This window comes from Salvia hispanica, chromosome 2, assembly GCF_023119035.1.
Source record: "Salvia hispanica cultivar TCC Black 2014 chromosome 2, UniMelb_Shisp_WGS_1.0, whole genome shotgun sequence".
Classification (NCBI taxonomy): Eukaryota; Viridiplantae; Streptophyta; class Magnoliopsida; order Lamiales; family Lamiaceae; genus Salvia; species Salvia hispanica.
The window spans coordinates 21991441-22008510 of NC_062966.1; the positions used below are offsets into that span (position 1 = coordinate 21991441).

Sequence of the window (17070 nt, forward strand, 5' to 3'; positions counted from 1 at the left end):
GTTCTGGAATATTTTAATTTTATTATATCTTGGTACTTTTGTTATGAAATTTAATTATTTCTATTATAAATATTTAGATATTTTTACTACAGTAGGTAACTCTACTATAATATCTAGATAAATTTGATGTTTTCTATTCTGGAAAACAGCCATTGTTCCTCAAATTCCGTCCAATTGTTGAAGGTATACCCGACCCTCCTTCATGGTAACTTTTTTTCGTTTTAATTAAGAATTGTATGCCTGAGTAATGAACACCACTAACTTTGATCAAACGTAGTGCCCGGAGAACTGTTGTAGTAGCGTTTTGTTCTTCGAAGGGGAACCTCGATTTAGCGTTGATGAAGTTTTCGCAAGGTGGAGAGAATCGAATGAAATTGACCAAAAGCTAATTTGAGGGAAACGAAAAATGCTAGGGGTACAACAGTCTTTCCACATCCAATTCTGGGTCGCTGAGAAATAAAAACCATCTCGGCGTCAAGATTTGTTTTTCGCCGATTCATGAATGAACAACACGGGTCTGGGTTAATAGTATACACCACATACATCCCCACACACAACTCAAAATATATTAAAAATAATACATATAAATAAATAAAAGAAATAGATAATTAAAAGTCAATGTCAATTTTTTTATGATTTTCGAATTACAAAAAAAATATTTCAAAATGAATTAAAAATATTATTAATTCAATTTCATAAAATTGCAATAACAATACAGTTCAAATTATATTACACCAAACGCACCCTTGACGAAATTAAATCATGCGTTCTTTTAGTTCATCTAAATAGGCTCTACATTTTAAATCTATGGGCCGAAATAAATAAAACAAATGCATTGGCTTATTTATATATGTAGGAGAAAAAGAGTTTAAATTAAACTGAGATGGAGGCCCAATAGCAAATACTGACATAATTAGAAATTAAAATAGTATTAATAGTATTATAAATCTTCAACTACAGTAAAAGAACGATGAAGAGTTAGAAGTGATCAAATATATAACTTAAATCTTAATGCATAACTAGAGTATAGCTCTCAGTTTTTAGATAAAAAAATTGAAAGGATGAAATTGGATGGATTTTTAAAATACGGAATTCACTATAAGAGTGTTTTATTTCACTCTTTGTTTTATAATCCATGTTATGAACTAAACGTCTTAATAGTGAACTACAATGCTATTATAAGTGAACTGAACTATAAACCTTTTACTATAATGGCATTTTGGTTCACTCCGTGTTCAAAATCCATGTTATGAATTAAAACGCTTTTGTAGTGAACTAAAACGTTCTTTACTCTATAGTAAACTCTTTGCTTTGGTCTCTAGTTATGCTTTAAGTAGTGGTTGCCTACTGTATTAGCTTCCTTGGGTACATTTCTTGATGATGCACTATTTATTAGCACTAAAAATACCTGCAAGCATACAGGGTAGATCTAGTATAGCTAAAGATCAGTACCGAGATATCGAACACAGGGAATAAGATTGCAACTGACTACCATATACTAAGCATCACATACTATCTAGAGACACAGAGTTTTTGGTTTTGGATTTATTAAACTAGACATAAAATAAATAACCAGATAAAAGAAAGCATAAAAACATACTCCCTCCGTCCCAAGATAAGTGACTTGTTTCCTTTTTGGGGTGTCCCACTATAAGTGACCTATTTCCATTTTTAGCAAAAAGTCATCCCTCTTACTTTATTTTCCACCCACTTTTTCTCTCTTCTCTCCTCTACTTTTCCCTCTCTCATACTTTACTCTCTCCACTTTAACTTATTTAAATATCATTCCTTAAATCCCGTGCCCAAAAGAAGTAGGTCACTTATCTTGAGACGGGGGGAGTATGATACAAAACAGGCGTAAGAAAGTAGAATTTTAGGATTCAAAACACAATTGGCTATGTTGAATTACGGTCTCTAGAGTTATTAAGCCGGTCACTTAACTAGATTAAACCCCCTCCCGAGGTGAGAAATCCGTAGATTAGGTGTAATAATTGAAGTCCCCTTCTAATTCTTAGACCTAACTCCTAAAAGATTGTAAGGCCAATGACCTCACATGAAACCTCAACTCTCCCGAGTTCTATTGAATTAAAGTGTGAATTATCCCTCGTCCAAGTCAATTATTTCGTCTCCCGAGTACTCTAATCAACTCTAGCATGTATTCAAAAGGTAGCTAATCAATTGAACATAGAAAGCACAAGGATAAATCAAATAACTGCAAGAGCTAACGAGGAAAATCAATTGAATATCTTCACCAAAAAATCCACAAAAGATGTTCTACTCATAGACAAGTAAATACACCAATTAAAGTACAAGACATGAAAGAAATTGATAAAACCCAAGGTTGAATCTTCAATCTTCAGCCTTCTCTTGCCTGAATCTGCAGAGCTCCGCTCCAATGGAAGATGGATGATTATGTGTGGATTATGGAATGGAAGAATGTGTGGAGGGGAGAAGGATTGGAGGCTCTGAGATCCAGAATGATGAGTTAGGTTAAGAGGTATTTATAGGTGGGAAAAAAAGGCTTAGACATGGTAAAAATTCTCCTCCAAGTAATAGAAAATATAATAATTTCGATTCCCCAATTAATTGGAGATATTTGGGCAATAATTTCTTCATTCCTTGATTTTCCGCCTAATTTCCGCCAGCTTTGACTGCACTGTGCAATGTTCGTAGAATGGTCATAACATTCTCCACAAAACTCGGATTGAGACGTGCGAGATATCCACGCGAAGCTCTTTCGAAGACGAAGACAATGGTATGAATTAAGCACTGATTGGACCTCAAAATCTCTGGAAGAATGGGCTCAAACAGAGGCTGCTGCACCTTGGCCTTTTTGCACCTTTTTTTCTATCTTTTTCTATCATTTATCAACAAACACATCAAAAATACCAAATGTATAATATATGCAATTTAAGAACATAATTTGCATGATTGACATTTAAAACGAGTCAAATCTAGCCCTTAAAAACATGCAAATCCGTGTTTGTCACTTGATTGATAGTTTAAGTTCATATCAAGGAGATTTTTTATTTCTTATTGATAGTGTAGGTTTGTATTATGGAGTTTTTTCAAACAGTTTATACTTGTGTCGTGAAGCTAAATTAGTTTGTTTTGAGTCTTGCTAGGGAAACTACTTCAAGCAATTTTGACGCGTTTCAAAAAGTAAAGTTATATTTTCACGTTTTAAATTGATTTTTGATGATCGATTTGATTCAGACTTAGTTCGTCAAATCGATAATTAAATAGCTACATAAGTTTGAAATTTATAACTACACATTGACAACTCCAATTGAAGTTTGATTTATTAAATTTTGTACTATTACAAATTAATTGCACTGATTTCGACTTCTTAGAATCCTCCCTTTTCTTTCAATTTGTGTAAATTTGATGTTGATTGGTGATTTTAAATCATGTGGCGTACGTAACTTTGGATTATAAGATTAAAAATAAATAAAATTAACTAATCATATTAATTTTTTCCACAACTTTATCGTATGCATGGTAAAATAAATTGAAATGGAAAGATGAAAAAATTACGGTGAAAAATTAAAACACAAATGATACTATATAAGTTCAAACATGGTAGTAAAATATTTCGCATTTGTTTTATTATCTGACTAATTCTTGAGCAGATGCGGCTGCGGTCCGACGCGGGAATTAAATTTCGCATTAATTATTCTAAAGATTTATCTATTTATTTATTAGATTCAAACAATGGAAGGGGGAATATATTATTTAGTGATAAAATCAGCTTATATATTTTTTTGAATTAAAGAGATCCAAAATACGACAATTAGTCTAACTATATCCAAAATCCACTTCTTGTTTCTTTCTCTTTCTCTCTCTACAAAAGAAATATACTACTACAAAAAATAGTTTTCCTTTTCCATTTAAATTTATCCATCAAAATTAGTCTTATTATTATTTTTAAAAAAAATTCTCACTAATTTTTCTATCAACTTTATTAATTATAGAGTATTAAAATTAATGTATTTCATAAATGAAATTAGTACTATAGTTTATATGTAATCACTTTTTAAAAAATTGCACTTAAAAGAAAATGGCACAGTCAATTTATCCCCCAAATATTATCCATATTTAATTCGGTAGAGATTTAAGAATTGTGAAAATAAGTTTTGAAAAAATTACTGAGATTTAAATTTCACTTTTATATATTAATTTTATAATAAAATATGAGCGTAACGACTTAAGAAAAAGTTATAATCCACTTAGAGCATCTCCAAGGGAAAAGGTAAATGGAGATGTAAATGTACATAACTACCATATTTACCTTTTCTATATAAAAATTTATTATCCAAGGGAAAGGGGTATTTGAGGGGGTATTATACAGTATTCCCTCCGTTTCACTTTAAGAGTTCCGGTTTACCATTTTGGGATGTCCCACTTTAGGAGTCCTTGTTGAAATATTCCAGAAATGGTACTAGGCCTCACGTTCCACTAACCTTTTTCCAATCACATTTTATTATAAAACTAATATAAAAAAGTAGGTCCCACATTCCTGATAAACTCATGTTTTAGTCGCTTTAATTGGTCTGTTGAGGTGCCTAATGTTGAGTTTTGATGCTTGAATTCTCTATTTCCAGCCAATTATCCTATCTTTTGGAGTTTCATGTATTTGTTGAGTGTTATAGGACAAATAGATGAAAAAGAGGCAAAAATCCGGCCGTTTGTGCAAAGGAGGCAGCGGACCCTTCAGATAATACACCCGGCCGGGTACAAGGAAAACAGCGTGATGAGTCCAGAAAGTGGTCTAAAATGGCCACCCGACCGGGTAGATTTCCAGCACAAATATTCTACCCGGCCGGGTACGTCAGTTTGACGCGTCTGAAAGCTGAAAACGCGATTTTTGAAGTGAAAAAAGGGGAAGAAAAGGCTAGGGTTGCATTCGGCGAGATTCATTCAACACCTACCGCCTCCAACACTCACATACACCCCCAAGAACACTTTGAGAGAGAGAATTGAAGATTGAAGACTCCAGATCGGAAGATTGAAGACTTCATTCCATAGATTCGTTCCACATGAGTTCTTAGTATCTATCTTTCATGTTTTTGTTCAGATTCTTTGTGCTAAACTTAGTTTTCTCCATGAACATGAGTAGCTAAACACCTTTTTGTGGTGAAGATGCACTAATTTCATATTTTTATCCGATTAATTTTGTTCTTGCCTTAGTCTTGTAGTTATTTGATTATTCTTGGGTTTATTCCTTTCAATTGCTTGATCACCATTTGATTGTGTAGGATTAATTAGATTAATCGGGAGATGAAATAATTAATCTGGAAATAAGAATAATTCACACCTTAATACAATAAAACTCGGGAGAGTTGAGGTTTTGAGTGAGGTCTTTGACCTAATCGAGCTTTTGGGAGTTAGGGGTTTTAGGATTAGAAGGGGACTTCAATCCTAGCACCTAATCTACAGGTTTCTCACCTCGGGAGGGGGTTTAATCTATAATTGTGGTCGACTTAGTAATTCTAGAGACATCAAAAGGTAAGGCAATTTGATTGGATAAGAGCTTGGAATTGTGCATCGGATCCTTGAGTTCTACAATTTTCTCCATATATCTTTTCACTCCGTGTTTACTTGCTTTTATTTATTTACTTGTTCATTATATGCTTTTCGTAGTGTTAGAACAAACCAAACTTTTTCCGATTGTCTAGATAGTAGTTGACATTTGTTCGTGGTAGTTAAGTTGATACAAATTTGTCTCTGTGAGATACGATTCTCTTGCTTGCTAATTGCTACACCAGCCCCGTACACTTGTGGGTATCACTTGTGTTAAAATAAGTCGAGTCATTGTCAAGGGTACATGTTGTACTGCCCGCCCATCTGCCCCCATCCAGACCCCACGGGTAACATGGGAGTCTGAGACCCGCTCGTCGCCGAAGTAGACTGGTTGTTGTTGTCCATCTCTCGATGTTGCTCTTGTACAGAAATTTAGATAGAGAAAAAACTCGTTAAAACAAGTGGTGCAAATGAAAATGACATGAAAATCGCAAATATATAGTGTTTCAAAAATTTTAAAAAAAATAAAATAAAATATTGCACGGCCGATCGCTGGCCGATCATCAGCCTGCAATGGCGGCCAGCGCATCGGCCAGCGCCTTCAAATCTGCGTGCGCTCGCCTAATGCGCTAGCTGCTATTGGAGATGCTCTAAAGAGGGACGAAAGGAGTATTTCATTTTGAGAATATAACTTTACCTCTTCTTGATAGAAAAGGTAAATTATTTTTATTTGTCTTTTCAATTTACCTTATTTCCTTGGAATCCATTACTTTTTAAGAAGATATAACAACTTTTTTGAGAAGGTAAATGAGAAATATACATTCTCAATTTACCTTTTCCCCTTATAAATGCTTTTACTAAAAAAAACAAAAAGTGGAACATATTCAACTATTTTCACGTGTCCATTATGTCAATAAATCCGTCGATAATAAATCGACGTCTAATTGTGCAAGCATTTATTATTACTATGATGTAGTCCCCATATGAATTGATCGCCACTAATTATAAATTATAATGATAAGAAAATTTCTTTAGTTAATTAATCATCTTTTATAGTACTAGTACAATTATTTATTTAAATAATTAAATGATTTTTTCTATACTTTCTAATCAACGTTATAACTTATATTTTACTTTTTTTTCTTGTCTAAAAATTGTATGGATGAACTTTATTTTATTATTCTAATGCCTTGTACACTTAAAATGTTTGAATATACTACAAATATGTACACATTTATTAATTTCAACGTGCTTTAGCCTGTGTAAAGACGCCACTAAGCTTGGAATATTTTTATTTAGAATGGCGTTTTTATGGACTTTCGAAGTACTCCTGTAATTTAATAATTTGGAGAGCGTATACTATGTTGCGTATAATATAAGAATAAAAGATATGATATGATGTCAATCGTGAAATGAAGAATATCACCTGCGTAATTAAGTCCTATGAAATTGATGACTACTAAGTACTAATATTATTTTTAACTCCCTCCGTTCCCTCATAGTTGAGGCAAAACTTTTCGTCACGGAGTTTAAGAAAGGAATGTTGAGTATGTTAAATAAATAGATAAAAAAGTAAGAAAGAGAAAAAGGTAGAGAGAATAAAGTAAAAAGTAAATAAAGTAGAGAGAATAAAGTAACTGAGAGTAAAGTAAGAAAGAGAAAAAATTTACTATATATGAAAATGACAAAACTATGAGAGAACTTTCAAAATGACTCAACTATGAGGGAACGGAGGGAGTATCTACATTTTTCAAAGTAAGGACATAGAATTTGTTGGTCTTGTGACTTTGTCTGATTGTCTCTATTGGTAGTACCATTTTATTCCTCCTTATTGCACAACTCAATTGACCCGTCAAATGAAATAACACATCATTAGGAAATTTAAGTGCTTATTCAAATTTTTGATTAGATTTTTATCTAATCTAAATTCATCCGAAAAGCCGATTTAAAGAAGGTTTTAGTAGGAGTGTTTAAAATATCTAAACTAACTAAATCTGAACCGAAAAGAACTTTCTAAAAAATTCTGAAAAAAATATTAATATCCTAAAATCCAAAATATTTGCTATTATGAGTATTAAATATAATTCATATTATTATTATTTTTAATTAAAAAACAGTGAACCGAATTTAACCGAGAAATCAAATTTTATAAAATGAATAAATATGATTTAATCCAAAGTTAAAAAAATCCAAGTCGAATTGAATATTTTGATTTGATTAAGCTAAATTATGAAATAAAATGTTTAGCGCACAAGTGACAAGAGTTTTGCTTCTTATAATAGTGTCGGCTTGTTGTTGGAACTAATCAGGATACAATTCTAACAATGATAATAATTATAATTATTACTGCCACTCCCTCCGTCCTAGATTAAAAGTCACTTTTTGCCATAAAAGTTCGTCCTAATTTAAGAGTCACATTTAGAATTTTCGATATTTGGTCATACAATTTTACTCCATTGTTCATCAAAATTACATCAAAATGTCATTATCTACATTAGAATAAACCAAAACAAAAATAAAAATCTAAAAAGTCAAAAGTGACTCACCTTCAACCAACTCACTTCATTTATTACACACTCCACCATCTCACTTTATCTATTACACACTTCAACTATTTCTTAAAATCCGAGCCATAACAATAAGTGACTCCTAATCTGGGACGGAGGGAATATATTCTTATTTTTTATTATTTATATTATTATAACTAAAAGGGATTAAAATACGGCTACTTATAAGGCTTTTGTCCTGTCTTTCCTTTCAATTTTGTTGTCCTAATTTTTAACTTTGTCCGGTTTGGAAAATATATTCAATATACTCCCTCTGTCCTACTAGAATTGAAACGTTTTCCTTTTTGGATTGTCCCATTAAAAATGAAACGTTTCTTAAAATATAAATAACTTTATCTCTACTTTTCTCTCTCTTCTTTAACTCACAAAACAACACTACATAAAATCTTGTGCCGAAAAACAAACGTTTCATATTTATTGAGACGGAGGGAGTACATGTTTTGGTTACTTCAAAAGCTAAGAGACTCAAATTAAAATAATACCACTCATATTTAAACTAAAAAGAGTTCAAATACGGCATTATATAAGGGTGTTGCCTAGCTACTTGTCTTGTCTTTCCTTTCAATTATGTAATTTATAATTTTAGATTTTCGCCGTTTTGCAAAATATTAATTATAATATACACTTAAATATATTTCATGAACTGAACTTTTTCCCAACATATGGACCAATTTGCCTCTAGCAAATGTGCGTTACCCCTAAACTCACTTTCATCTAGAAGACTTTTTGCCATTTGCAGTGACCAACATTTGTGATTAATTTTATTCAAATTTCAAAAACAGAAAAGAAAAGGATGTCCACTAGCATGGGTTGCATTCTGATCATCATCCCCTGCCATTCTTTTTGGTAAAGGAAAGCTTCACCACTTTCACTTTAGTCAATTACAATATCAACAAAAAACAACAAAACTAATAGAGAGACTTGACACATGTGTGTGTATATATATAATATATTGTCCTTCCATTTTTATGTTGATCATAATGAAGTTTCTAGTATCCAATTATTAATGTTATTCACTGATCTTGTTCGAGTTACTAAAGTACAAAGGTTTATAATGAGCCAGACATTTCACGATAAGACTTAGAAAATATTTGACTGCTACTTATTTAGTCGGTAAAATTTCTTTTTAAATTGAAATATAAATCAAAACTAATTTATAAAAAAAATAATAAATCTTTTAAGTATATACTTTCACATGTGCAAGAGCATTTATATATATCAACTGGGAAACAATTATATGAATTTAGAATATTGTAACAATATTAAAGTATATGGACTTATATGCACTGATGGTGCCATATATTTCGTGTTAGGCTTTCAAGAAAACGTTTTACTAACTTATGTGGTAAGGTTTATTTTGAATAAAACATAAATGAAATTCAACTTTATAAATTTGACAAATCTGTAAAAAAAGAGTTATACTTTCTTGATAGGATAATTATCTTAAAAGAAATAGGAATTCGAAAAAATAACTTATACGGTCACGAAATAATTTTTAAATTTAACTTATTAATTAAAATTATTGGAGGACTGTGGCCCCCACACACTTGCATGTTGCTTCAAACCTCAAACATTGATATTTCTGTTCAACTTGGCTTTATCATCAATTCAATTCAAGGATCAACATAAAAATTCACAAATAGTCTTCATGGCTTAATTCAACTGTCTCCTTATATTCATAAAGGAGCATATTTTAATGTACTGTAATTTTCACAAGTAATCCATGTTGACAAGAAAAATCATTGACTTGCTAATAGATTTTGGTAAAATGAAAAGGCACAAATAACAGAACTATAATTAATTACCAGTACTCCCTATTATACTGTGCTAAAGTCAAAGCCAATTATGTCACACCACACATTTTGTAAGGCACTTGCCATAGCTTTGAATTTATAGGATCACTATTTTGATTTTACGATAGATTCATTCCTTCGGAATTATTTTTAATTTCTTAATTTCTCATTCCTAGAATAAACTTTTTCACCTGATTTTCTTGCTTTCATTATCATTTTCAATTTTACCACCTCCGATAATAAAAACAACTACTTGGTCACTCCTATATATAAGGCTATAAAGATTCTATATAAAAAATGAATATTTTTATGTGCATAGATATGTACTTTGTTAATTTCACTATTGTTCACCATTTAGGTAATTAATTGAGAGAGAGAGAGAACAATAAACACATTGGGCCTAATTGTAAATTCAAAATAACTGTTAAACTCACATAATTAAGACGCTAATTTTGTATTTTCACATCATTCAACATTCCCAAATTCAAAACGAGTCAAACTCAATCGCATAAATTCTTAAATTAAAAAAATGTGTAAATTGAGCGAATATTCAACTTCGAACCAAGAAACTGGAATAAAGTCAAAGCCCATTACCATACACCACAAATTATCCATAGCTTTGAATTGATATGAATATACGAAAGCTATTTTATTTTTTTATGATAGATTCATAGGGGGGAAAATTTTAATTTCTAACAACATTAATGTTCGTTGTAGGAAGACTTCCAATTCCATTTCTCATTCGTAGAATAAAAACATTTTCACCTAATTTTATTGCTTCCGTTAACATTGTTCTCGTTTCTATAAAGATATTCTCTCTTTCCCACAAGAGTATGCACTTTCTGACAATAATTTAATTACATTTTTTTCTACTTCTGTCTTACTGTATTCACATTAAAACTCTTGCTCAACTAAAAGTGTATACTCTTGTGAGGCGCATGAAGTATAAAATAAATTCAGTTATTTTCTGTGTTTTAATTGTATAAACAACTAGTTTTAAATGCCATTGGTTTGCGAAAACAAATGCAATTAACTAAGACACTAATATCATTTTTGACATCATTTAAAAATCCAAAATTGAAATGAATCAGACTCAAATTTTCAATTCGGCATCTATAATTCTTGTAGTATGCCCTAATTCTATCACAGTATTAATATTCTAACTAAACAAATTTAATAAAAAAGTAGTTATGGGGCTCAAAAACGGCATTCCATGTACCCATCCCAAAAAACAAGACAAAACACGCACCTAGACTAGACTAAGGGTTACGACAACTGAATTTATTTTATAAAATTAAATAAGAGTGTAATAAATTGGTAGAATATGAGATCTGATTTATGTTAAAAGAGAAAGTGAAATTCCTTTTACACTCCCTTAGGTAGATTTCAATAATCATCAAATCTTGTTCAAAATCAAGTGAGTCACATACAGTCTGGAAATATTACTGTTGCAAGATGATTTAATAAAATTCCATAATAGTAATATTATGTCAAGATTATAAAAAGTTTGAAATTGTACTAGTGCTTGTGCCCACAGAGTAATGATGTCAATCATCCATTTGTTGTAGACCACTGTCTATATATAAATAAATAACCTCAATTCAAGCGAATGTCGATTTATTCTATGTTCCTTTGTCTTCAATCAAGTCTTCACCCCCAAACCTCACTCCTTCTAGAAGCTTTGTTCTTCACCTCTCAATCCAATCCTCACAATAATATCTACACACTAAAAAAAGCTCCTGTCAATTCAACCCAAAAAGAGGAATAAAGGGTATTTTTCACTTTGCAAAACTGTATATAAAGAGCCAATCTTGATTTCCTCTTTCACACACACTTATCATTATAGTTTCCCTTTTGATGGATTCGGATCTTATTCCGGGTCTCCCTTCGGATTTGGGTCTTGACTGTTTAATTCGAGTTCCCCACACCGAATTCTCCTCCGTCGCATCGGTTTGCCGGAGATGGAAGCGGGAGATTCAGCTGCCGGAGTTCTGGCGCCGCCGCAAGGCCTCCGGGCTGACCCGGAGAGTCGTGGTAATGTCGCAGGCCCGGGTCGACCCGACCCGGGATCTCTCGGCCCGCAAATTCGCTGCGGTCCCGTCTTACCGCCTGACGCTTTGCGAGCCGGAGACGGGTCTGTGGGCGGAGCTCCCGCCGATCCCGGGTTGCCCCGACGGGCTGCCGATGTACTGCCAGCTCGTCGCGGTCGGGTTGAGCCTCGTGGTGATGGGCGGGTGGGACCCGGACACGTGGCGGGCCTCGCCCGCCGTCCACGTGTACGACTTCGTCCGCGCCGCGTGGCGCCGCGGCGCGGACATGCCCGGCGGCGAGCGCCTGTTCTTCGCGTGCGCGTCGGACGGCGCGGGGACGGTGCTCGTGGCGGGCGGGCACGACGGGGAGAAGTGCGCGCTGCGGTCCGCGCTGGCGTACGACGTGGCGCGGGACGCGTGGCGGGCGGCGCCCGACATGGCGGCCGAGCGGGACGAGGCGAAGGGCGTGTGGCGGGGCGGCGCGTTCCACGTCGTCGGGGGATACCCGACGAACGCGCAGGGGAGGTTCGAGGCCAGCGCGGAGTCGTTCGACGTCGCCAAGTGGCGGTGGGGCCCGGTCCTGGAGGACTTTTTGGAGCCGGGCGCGTGCCCGAGGGACTGCGTGGACGGAGGGGACGGGAGGATGGTGACGTGTCGGGGTGCTGAGCTGGTGGCGTGGGAGGGGTCCGCGTGGCGGGTGGTGGCTGAGCTGCCGTGCCACGTCAGGAGCACGGCCTACGTGGCGGCGTGGCCCGGGAAGGTGGTGGTGGTTGGGTCGGAGAGATTTGGGGAGCCTTACAATGTGTTTGTGTTTGACATGAAGAGATGTAAGTGGGAAAGAGTTGAGGCAGAGGATGGATTCAAAGGGCATGTTCAATCAGGATGTTGCATTGAACTATAGGATTTAGTGTAATCATTTCTCAATTTTGTGTCTCATTTCACAGATTCAACTGAAAATGCTACGAATGGAGTTTTGTTTTTTTATCAGTTGTTCTATTAAGATTGAAATGGGAGATTGTAACAATTATAACTCAGGAATTTGATACAACTCGAATGAAAAAGAAATATGATAGAAGAAAGAAACAATACAAAAATAGAGAGGCCCAAACGTTTGAAATAGAAATTTAGATATCGAGTTTCCGATCATTCGGAGTTCGGACACTCTCATTTTCTAATTCATTTTGGTATTTCGAACTAAATGAAGAAATTCATGACATCAAGATCTAATGAATAACTCAACTTTCCAACTCAATCAGATTCAACAGTTTTCTTAAGGAAAAGAGAACCCAAAATGTAATGACTATACTAATCAAATGTTGCAAAATCACTCTGAATTATTTTTTTGATCATCATCGAATTATCTTGGCTTAAGCGGAAGCATGCTCAAACCGTTTTTACACGCTACCACATGTTTGAGCCACAGTTCCTCAACTGGGTAGGTCATATACATGATGGATTAATCGACTTCAAGCGACGATTCAAATCAATTTAAATAGAAATATAATTTTGATAGAAATGGTGAAATTCGTAGTGAAATGATATTATATTTATCATAAAATATTTGTATATAGTGCTCAAATGCATGAATTGAACAAGTATCAATTTCTCAATGTGCAATTTTAATTAGGATTTTTTTTCTCAATGAGGTCATCACTCGTCGTTTAAGAATGTGGTAACACTTTGTTTGTACACACGGCTTACTATAGTATCCTTTGATTGATACAGACGGTGTAGCATTTGAAAACTCAATTTTGAACTGATTTACTCCGTCCGTTCCACTTTAGGAGTTCCAGTTTACTATTTTTGGATGTCTCACTTTAAGAGTTTCGGTTGGAATATTCCATTAATGATATTAGACTCCATATTTATTATAGAACTAATATAAAAAGTAGAACTCACATTTCACTATCATTTTTCATTAATTTTTCTTTACATTTTTTAAAACTCGTGTCAAACTGAACTGGATTCCTAAAATGGGACGAAAAGAGCATTAAATGCAAATTTTGAACTGAATTATTAAATGCACACATATCGACTACATTACATTCTCTCTTTCGTAAAAGATTATACTCCAATATTTTACTATGTTTAAACACGTGTTACAATTTCTTAAACAAGTGTAGCTAAGAGTCTATTCTTTGCGTACTTTCATGGATTATTTTGTTCGAAATTTTTTATATTTTTTTCTTGTATGAATTATAAAAAATATGAAAAAGTTAAAAAATAAATATACTCCATATCATATTTTTATATACTTCATTTATTTATAAAAATTCATCTTATTTATTTATATTTTAATATATCTAACAAAATTGGATTCATATTGAAAATTATCTCACCCCATTTTTCTAAGAGCATAAATTAAATTCAAATAATATTATTAATTGTGCTATGTTAATGTGACGTAAAATAAAATGAAAATCTAAATTAAGGTTCCTCGCAACCTTAAACCCCAAAACCCTCCACCGCCGCCGCCGTCACTGGTAAATAACCCTCTGTTTCCGCCTCCTTCTCCTTCTTCCTCTTCACACCTCACACCTTAGCTACATCCATAAACCCTCACCAAAATGTCTCATCACAGTAATTCTCCGATTCAAATGGTACAATTGGAAAACAGAGGAAGAGCATTGGTCTCCTCCAAGCCGCTCAAGGCCGGAGAAATCCTCCTCAAAGAATCCCCAATTCTCCTCTACTCCGCCCTCCCCTCAACCGCCGCCGCCAATTACTGCTCCCACTGTTACAGAACAATCGCATCCCAATCCACAACAACCCTCTCTTGCCCTAATTGTTCCGCCGCCTCCCAATTCTGCTCTTCCCAATGCCAATCCGCCGCTCTCTCCACCTCCCACACCCCTTTCGTTTGCTCCGCCTTACGCCGCCTCAGCGCCGCCGACTCTCCGCTCCTCCTCCACCATCACCACGACCGCCTCATCCAAGCTCGGTTCCTCATCGCCGCGTACAATCTGGCAATCGCGTCGCCGCCCAAATTCCAAACCCTAATCTCACTCCAAGGCGACGCCTTGGCCGACGACTCCTCCGTTTTCCTACATTCCGTGATTTCGACGATTTGCCAGCTGCCGAATTCCGGAGAGCTAGGGTTTTCAGTCGAATTGACGGCAGCGCTGCTAGCGAAGGATAAACTCAATGCCTTTGGGCTGATGGAGCCTTTCGATCAGGGGAAACAGAGGTCTGTTAGGGCGTATGGCCTTTACCCAACGGCGTCGTTTTTCAACCACGATTGCCTCCCCAATGCGTGTAGGTTCGATTATGATTCTGCCTCCGAATTCAGCAACACCGATATTACAATCAGGGTGATCCATGATCTCCCTGCAGGCAGGGAGATCTGCCTGAGCTACTTCCCTGTCAATTTTAAGTATGTGGAGAGGCAGCAGAGGTTGAAGGAGGATTACGGTTTCGTGTGTGATTGTGATCGCTGCAAAGTCGAGGCTAATTGGTCTGATGATGAGGAAGAAGGGGAGGGGGAAATGGACCATAATGATGGTGATGATGATATGGATGAGGATGACGAGGAGGGTGACTTGGAGACGACGGACTGTGGCATGGATAAAGAAGGTGAAGATGATAGCTTCCCTCACGCGTATTTCTTTGTGAGATACATGTGCAGTGTAGACAACTGTGGGGGTACATTGGCCCCTCTGCCTCCTGTTGATAATCGCCCGTCTACTGTCATGGAGTGCAATGTTTGCGGTAGCTTCAGCAAATGTGAGGACTGAAGCATCACTTGAAAATAAACAATTTCAGTGAGTTTCTTCCCTTTTCCTTTTGTTTTATTGTTTATTCATAGTTTCTCTGATTTTGTGTTGATAATTTTGCTTTTTGAGTAGAAGTACGACATTCATGGAAGAGGAGAGTCTTTTAGAATTACATTAACTAAAAAAATTATGTGTATATTCAAGTCGTATTCAAGCTGGATTTCTTTCTTGTTAGAGTCTGTATCGTTGAACTACGTGGTATGAGGATAAAAATGGTATCAAGTTATGAAGTGGGGAGCTGGTAATTACAGTGGCTCTTGATGGTTAAAAATGGTTAAGAACAACCCCAGAGCTTCATCTCTGTGAATGTGTCTATTTATGAATGATGTTCTTGTTAGTCACTGATTCTTGGTGGCTAAAAATGGTCAAAGCTTCAGCTTTGCTGATGTTTATATTTATCAATGTTGTTTTTGTTTAAGAGCACTGGTTCTTGATGGTTAAGAACAACCACAAAACTTCACCTTTTGTTGAATGTTTCTATTTATGAATGATGTTCTTGTTTTATTGCTCTGATTCTTGATCTTGATGGTTAAAAATGGTTAAGGACAACCACAAAGCTTCAGCTTTGTTGAATGTTTCGATTTAAGAATGCTGTTCTTGTTTTAGTGCACATCAGCTGTTGTATCTACCTTGAATTGTAATTATTGATGTGGATAAAGTTTCCAGAATAAGATTTCTGCACTGTCCCTGGCCTTGTTTTCTGGTAGGTTTGTATGCCATGAGTAGCAATGCCTAGATTCCTACTACCTTCACAAAAGCAAGTGAAAATTGCAACTTCATGTGAGAATTAAGATGCATGAAAACTAACTAGTGATGAAAATTGCAACTTCACGTGAAAATTAAGGTGCTTCTCAATGACTGTTTCTTTTCTACCATGTTTTCTGCAGTGAACTATAAAGTATTTATCGAGCACGGGATGCCTGCTGCAAAGGCTAGCTCATCGTTGATGGAGAGAGGCACTATCATCTTTCTTCCTCACGCCAAGTCTTAACCACTGCTTGGATTATTGTTGAGAGAGAAAAATCAACTTGTTTACTTGGTTGAACATATATGCTTTGATCGAACGAAATACTCTGTTGTATGCTCCATGATCCACCACTTTATTTGACTAGAACCAAGTACAGTAGGCGAAAGGTATTGTTATGAGACCATATTTGAGACTGTGTATTAGATTTTACTAATCATTATGTGAGATTATGGTAAATCAAAGATTAAATTGGGTGTTTTAGTACTTATGAGGATGTTTCAGTCATATGTTATTCACTGGTGAAATATGTAACAGAATGTTTGACAGTTTCATTTATTTATCAAGTTACTGAAATATGTGTGTTTGTAGGCCTTGTATTTATTTAGGATGCATTTATTTCGAAAACAAAGCAACTCC

The 17070-nt window shown here is 35.2% G+C and overlaps 2 protein-coding genes across 2 annotated transcripts; both read left to right on the forward strand.

Moving 5' to 3' along the window:
• The first annotated feature begins 11513 nt into the window (after window positions 1–11513).
• Window positions 11514–12897, forward strand: LOC125204132 (F-box/kelch-repeat protein At1g80440). The gene has a single exon (XM_048102694.1). The coding sequence runs from the start codon at window positions 11741–11743 to the stop codon at window positions 12812–12814; it is 1074 nt and encodes a 357-aa protein (XP_047958651.1). The 5' UTR covers window positions 11514–11740; the 3' UTR covers window positions 12815–12897.
• A 1438-nt stretch (window positions 12898–14335) lies between these two features.
• LOC125203079 (histone-lysine N-methyltransferase ASHR2) lies at window positions 14336–16985 on the forward strand. Its single transcript, XM_048101353.1, has 2 exons — window positions 14336–15674; window positions 16574–16985. Exon 1 carries the CDS (start codon window positions 14481–14483, stop codon window positions 15645–15647), a length of 1167 nt encoding a protein of 388 aa, XP_047957310.1. The 5' UTR covers window positions 14336–14480; the 3' UTR covers window positions 15648–15674; window positions 16574–16985.
• The last annotated feature ends 85 nt before the right edge of the window (window positions 16986–17070 follow it).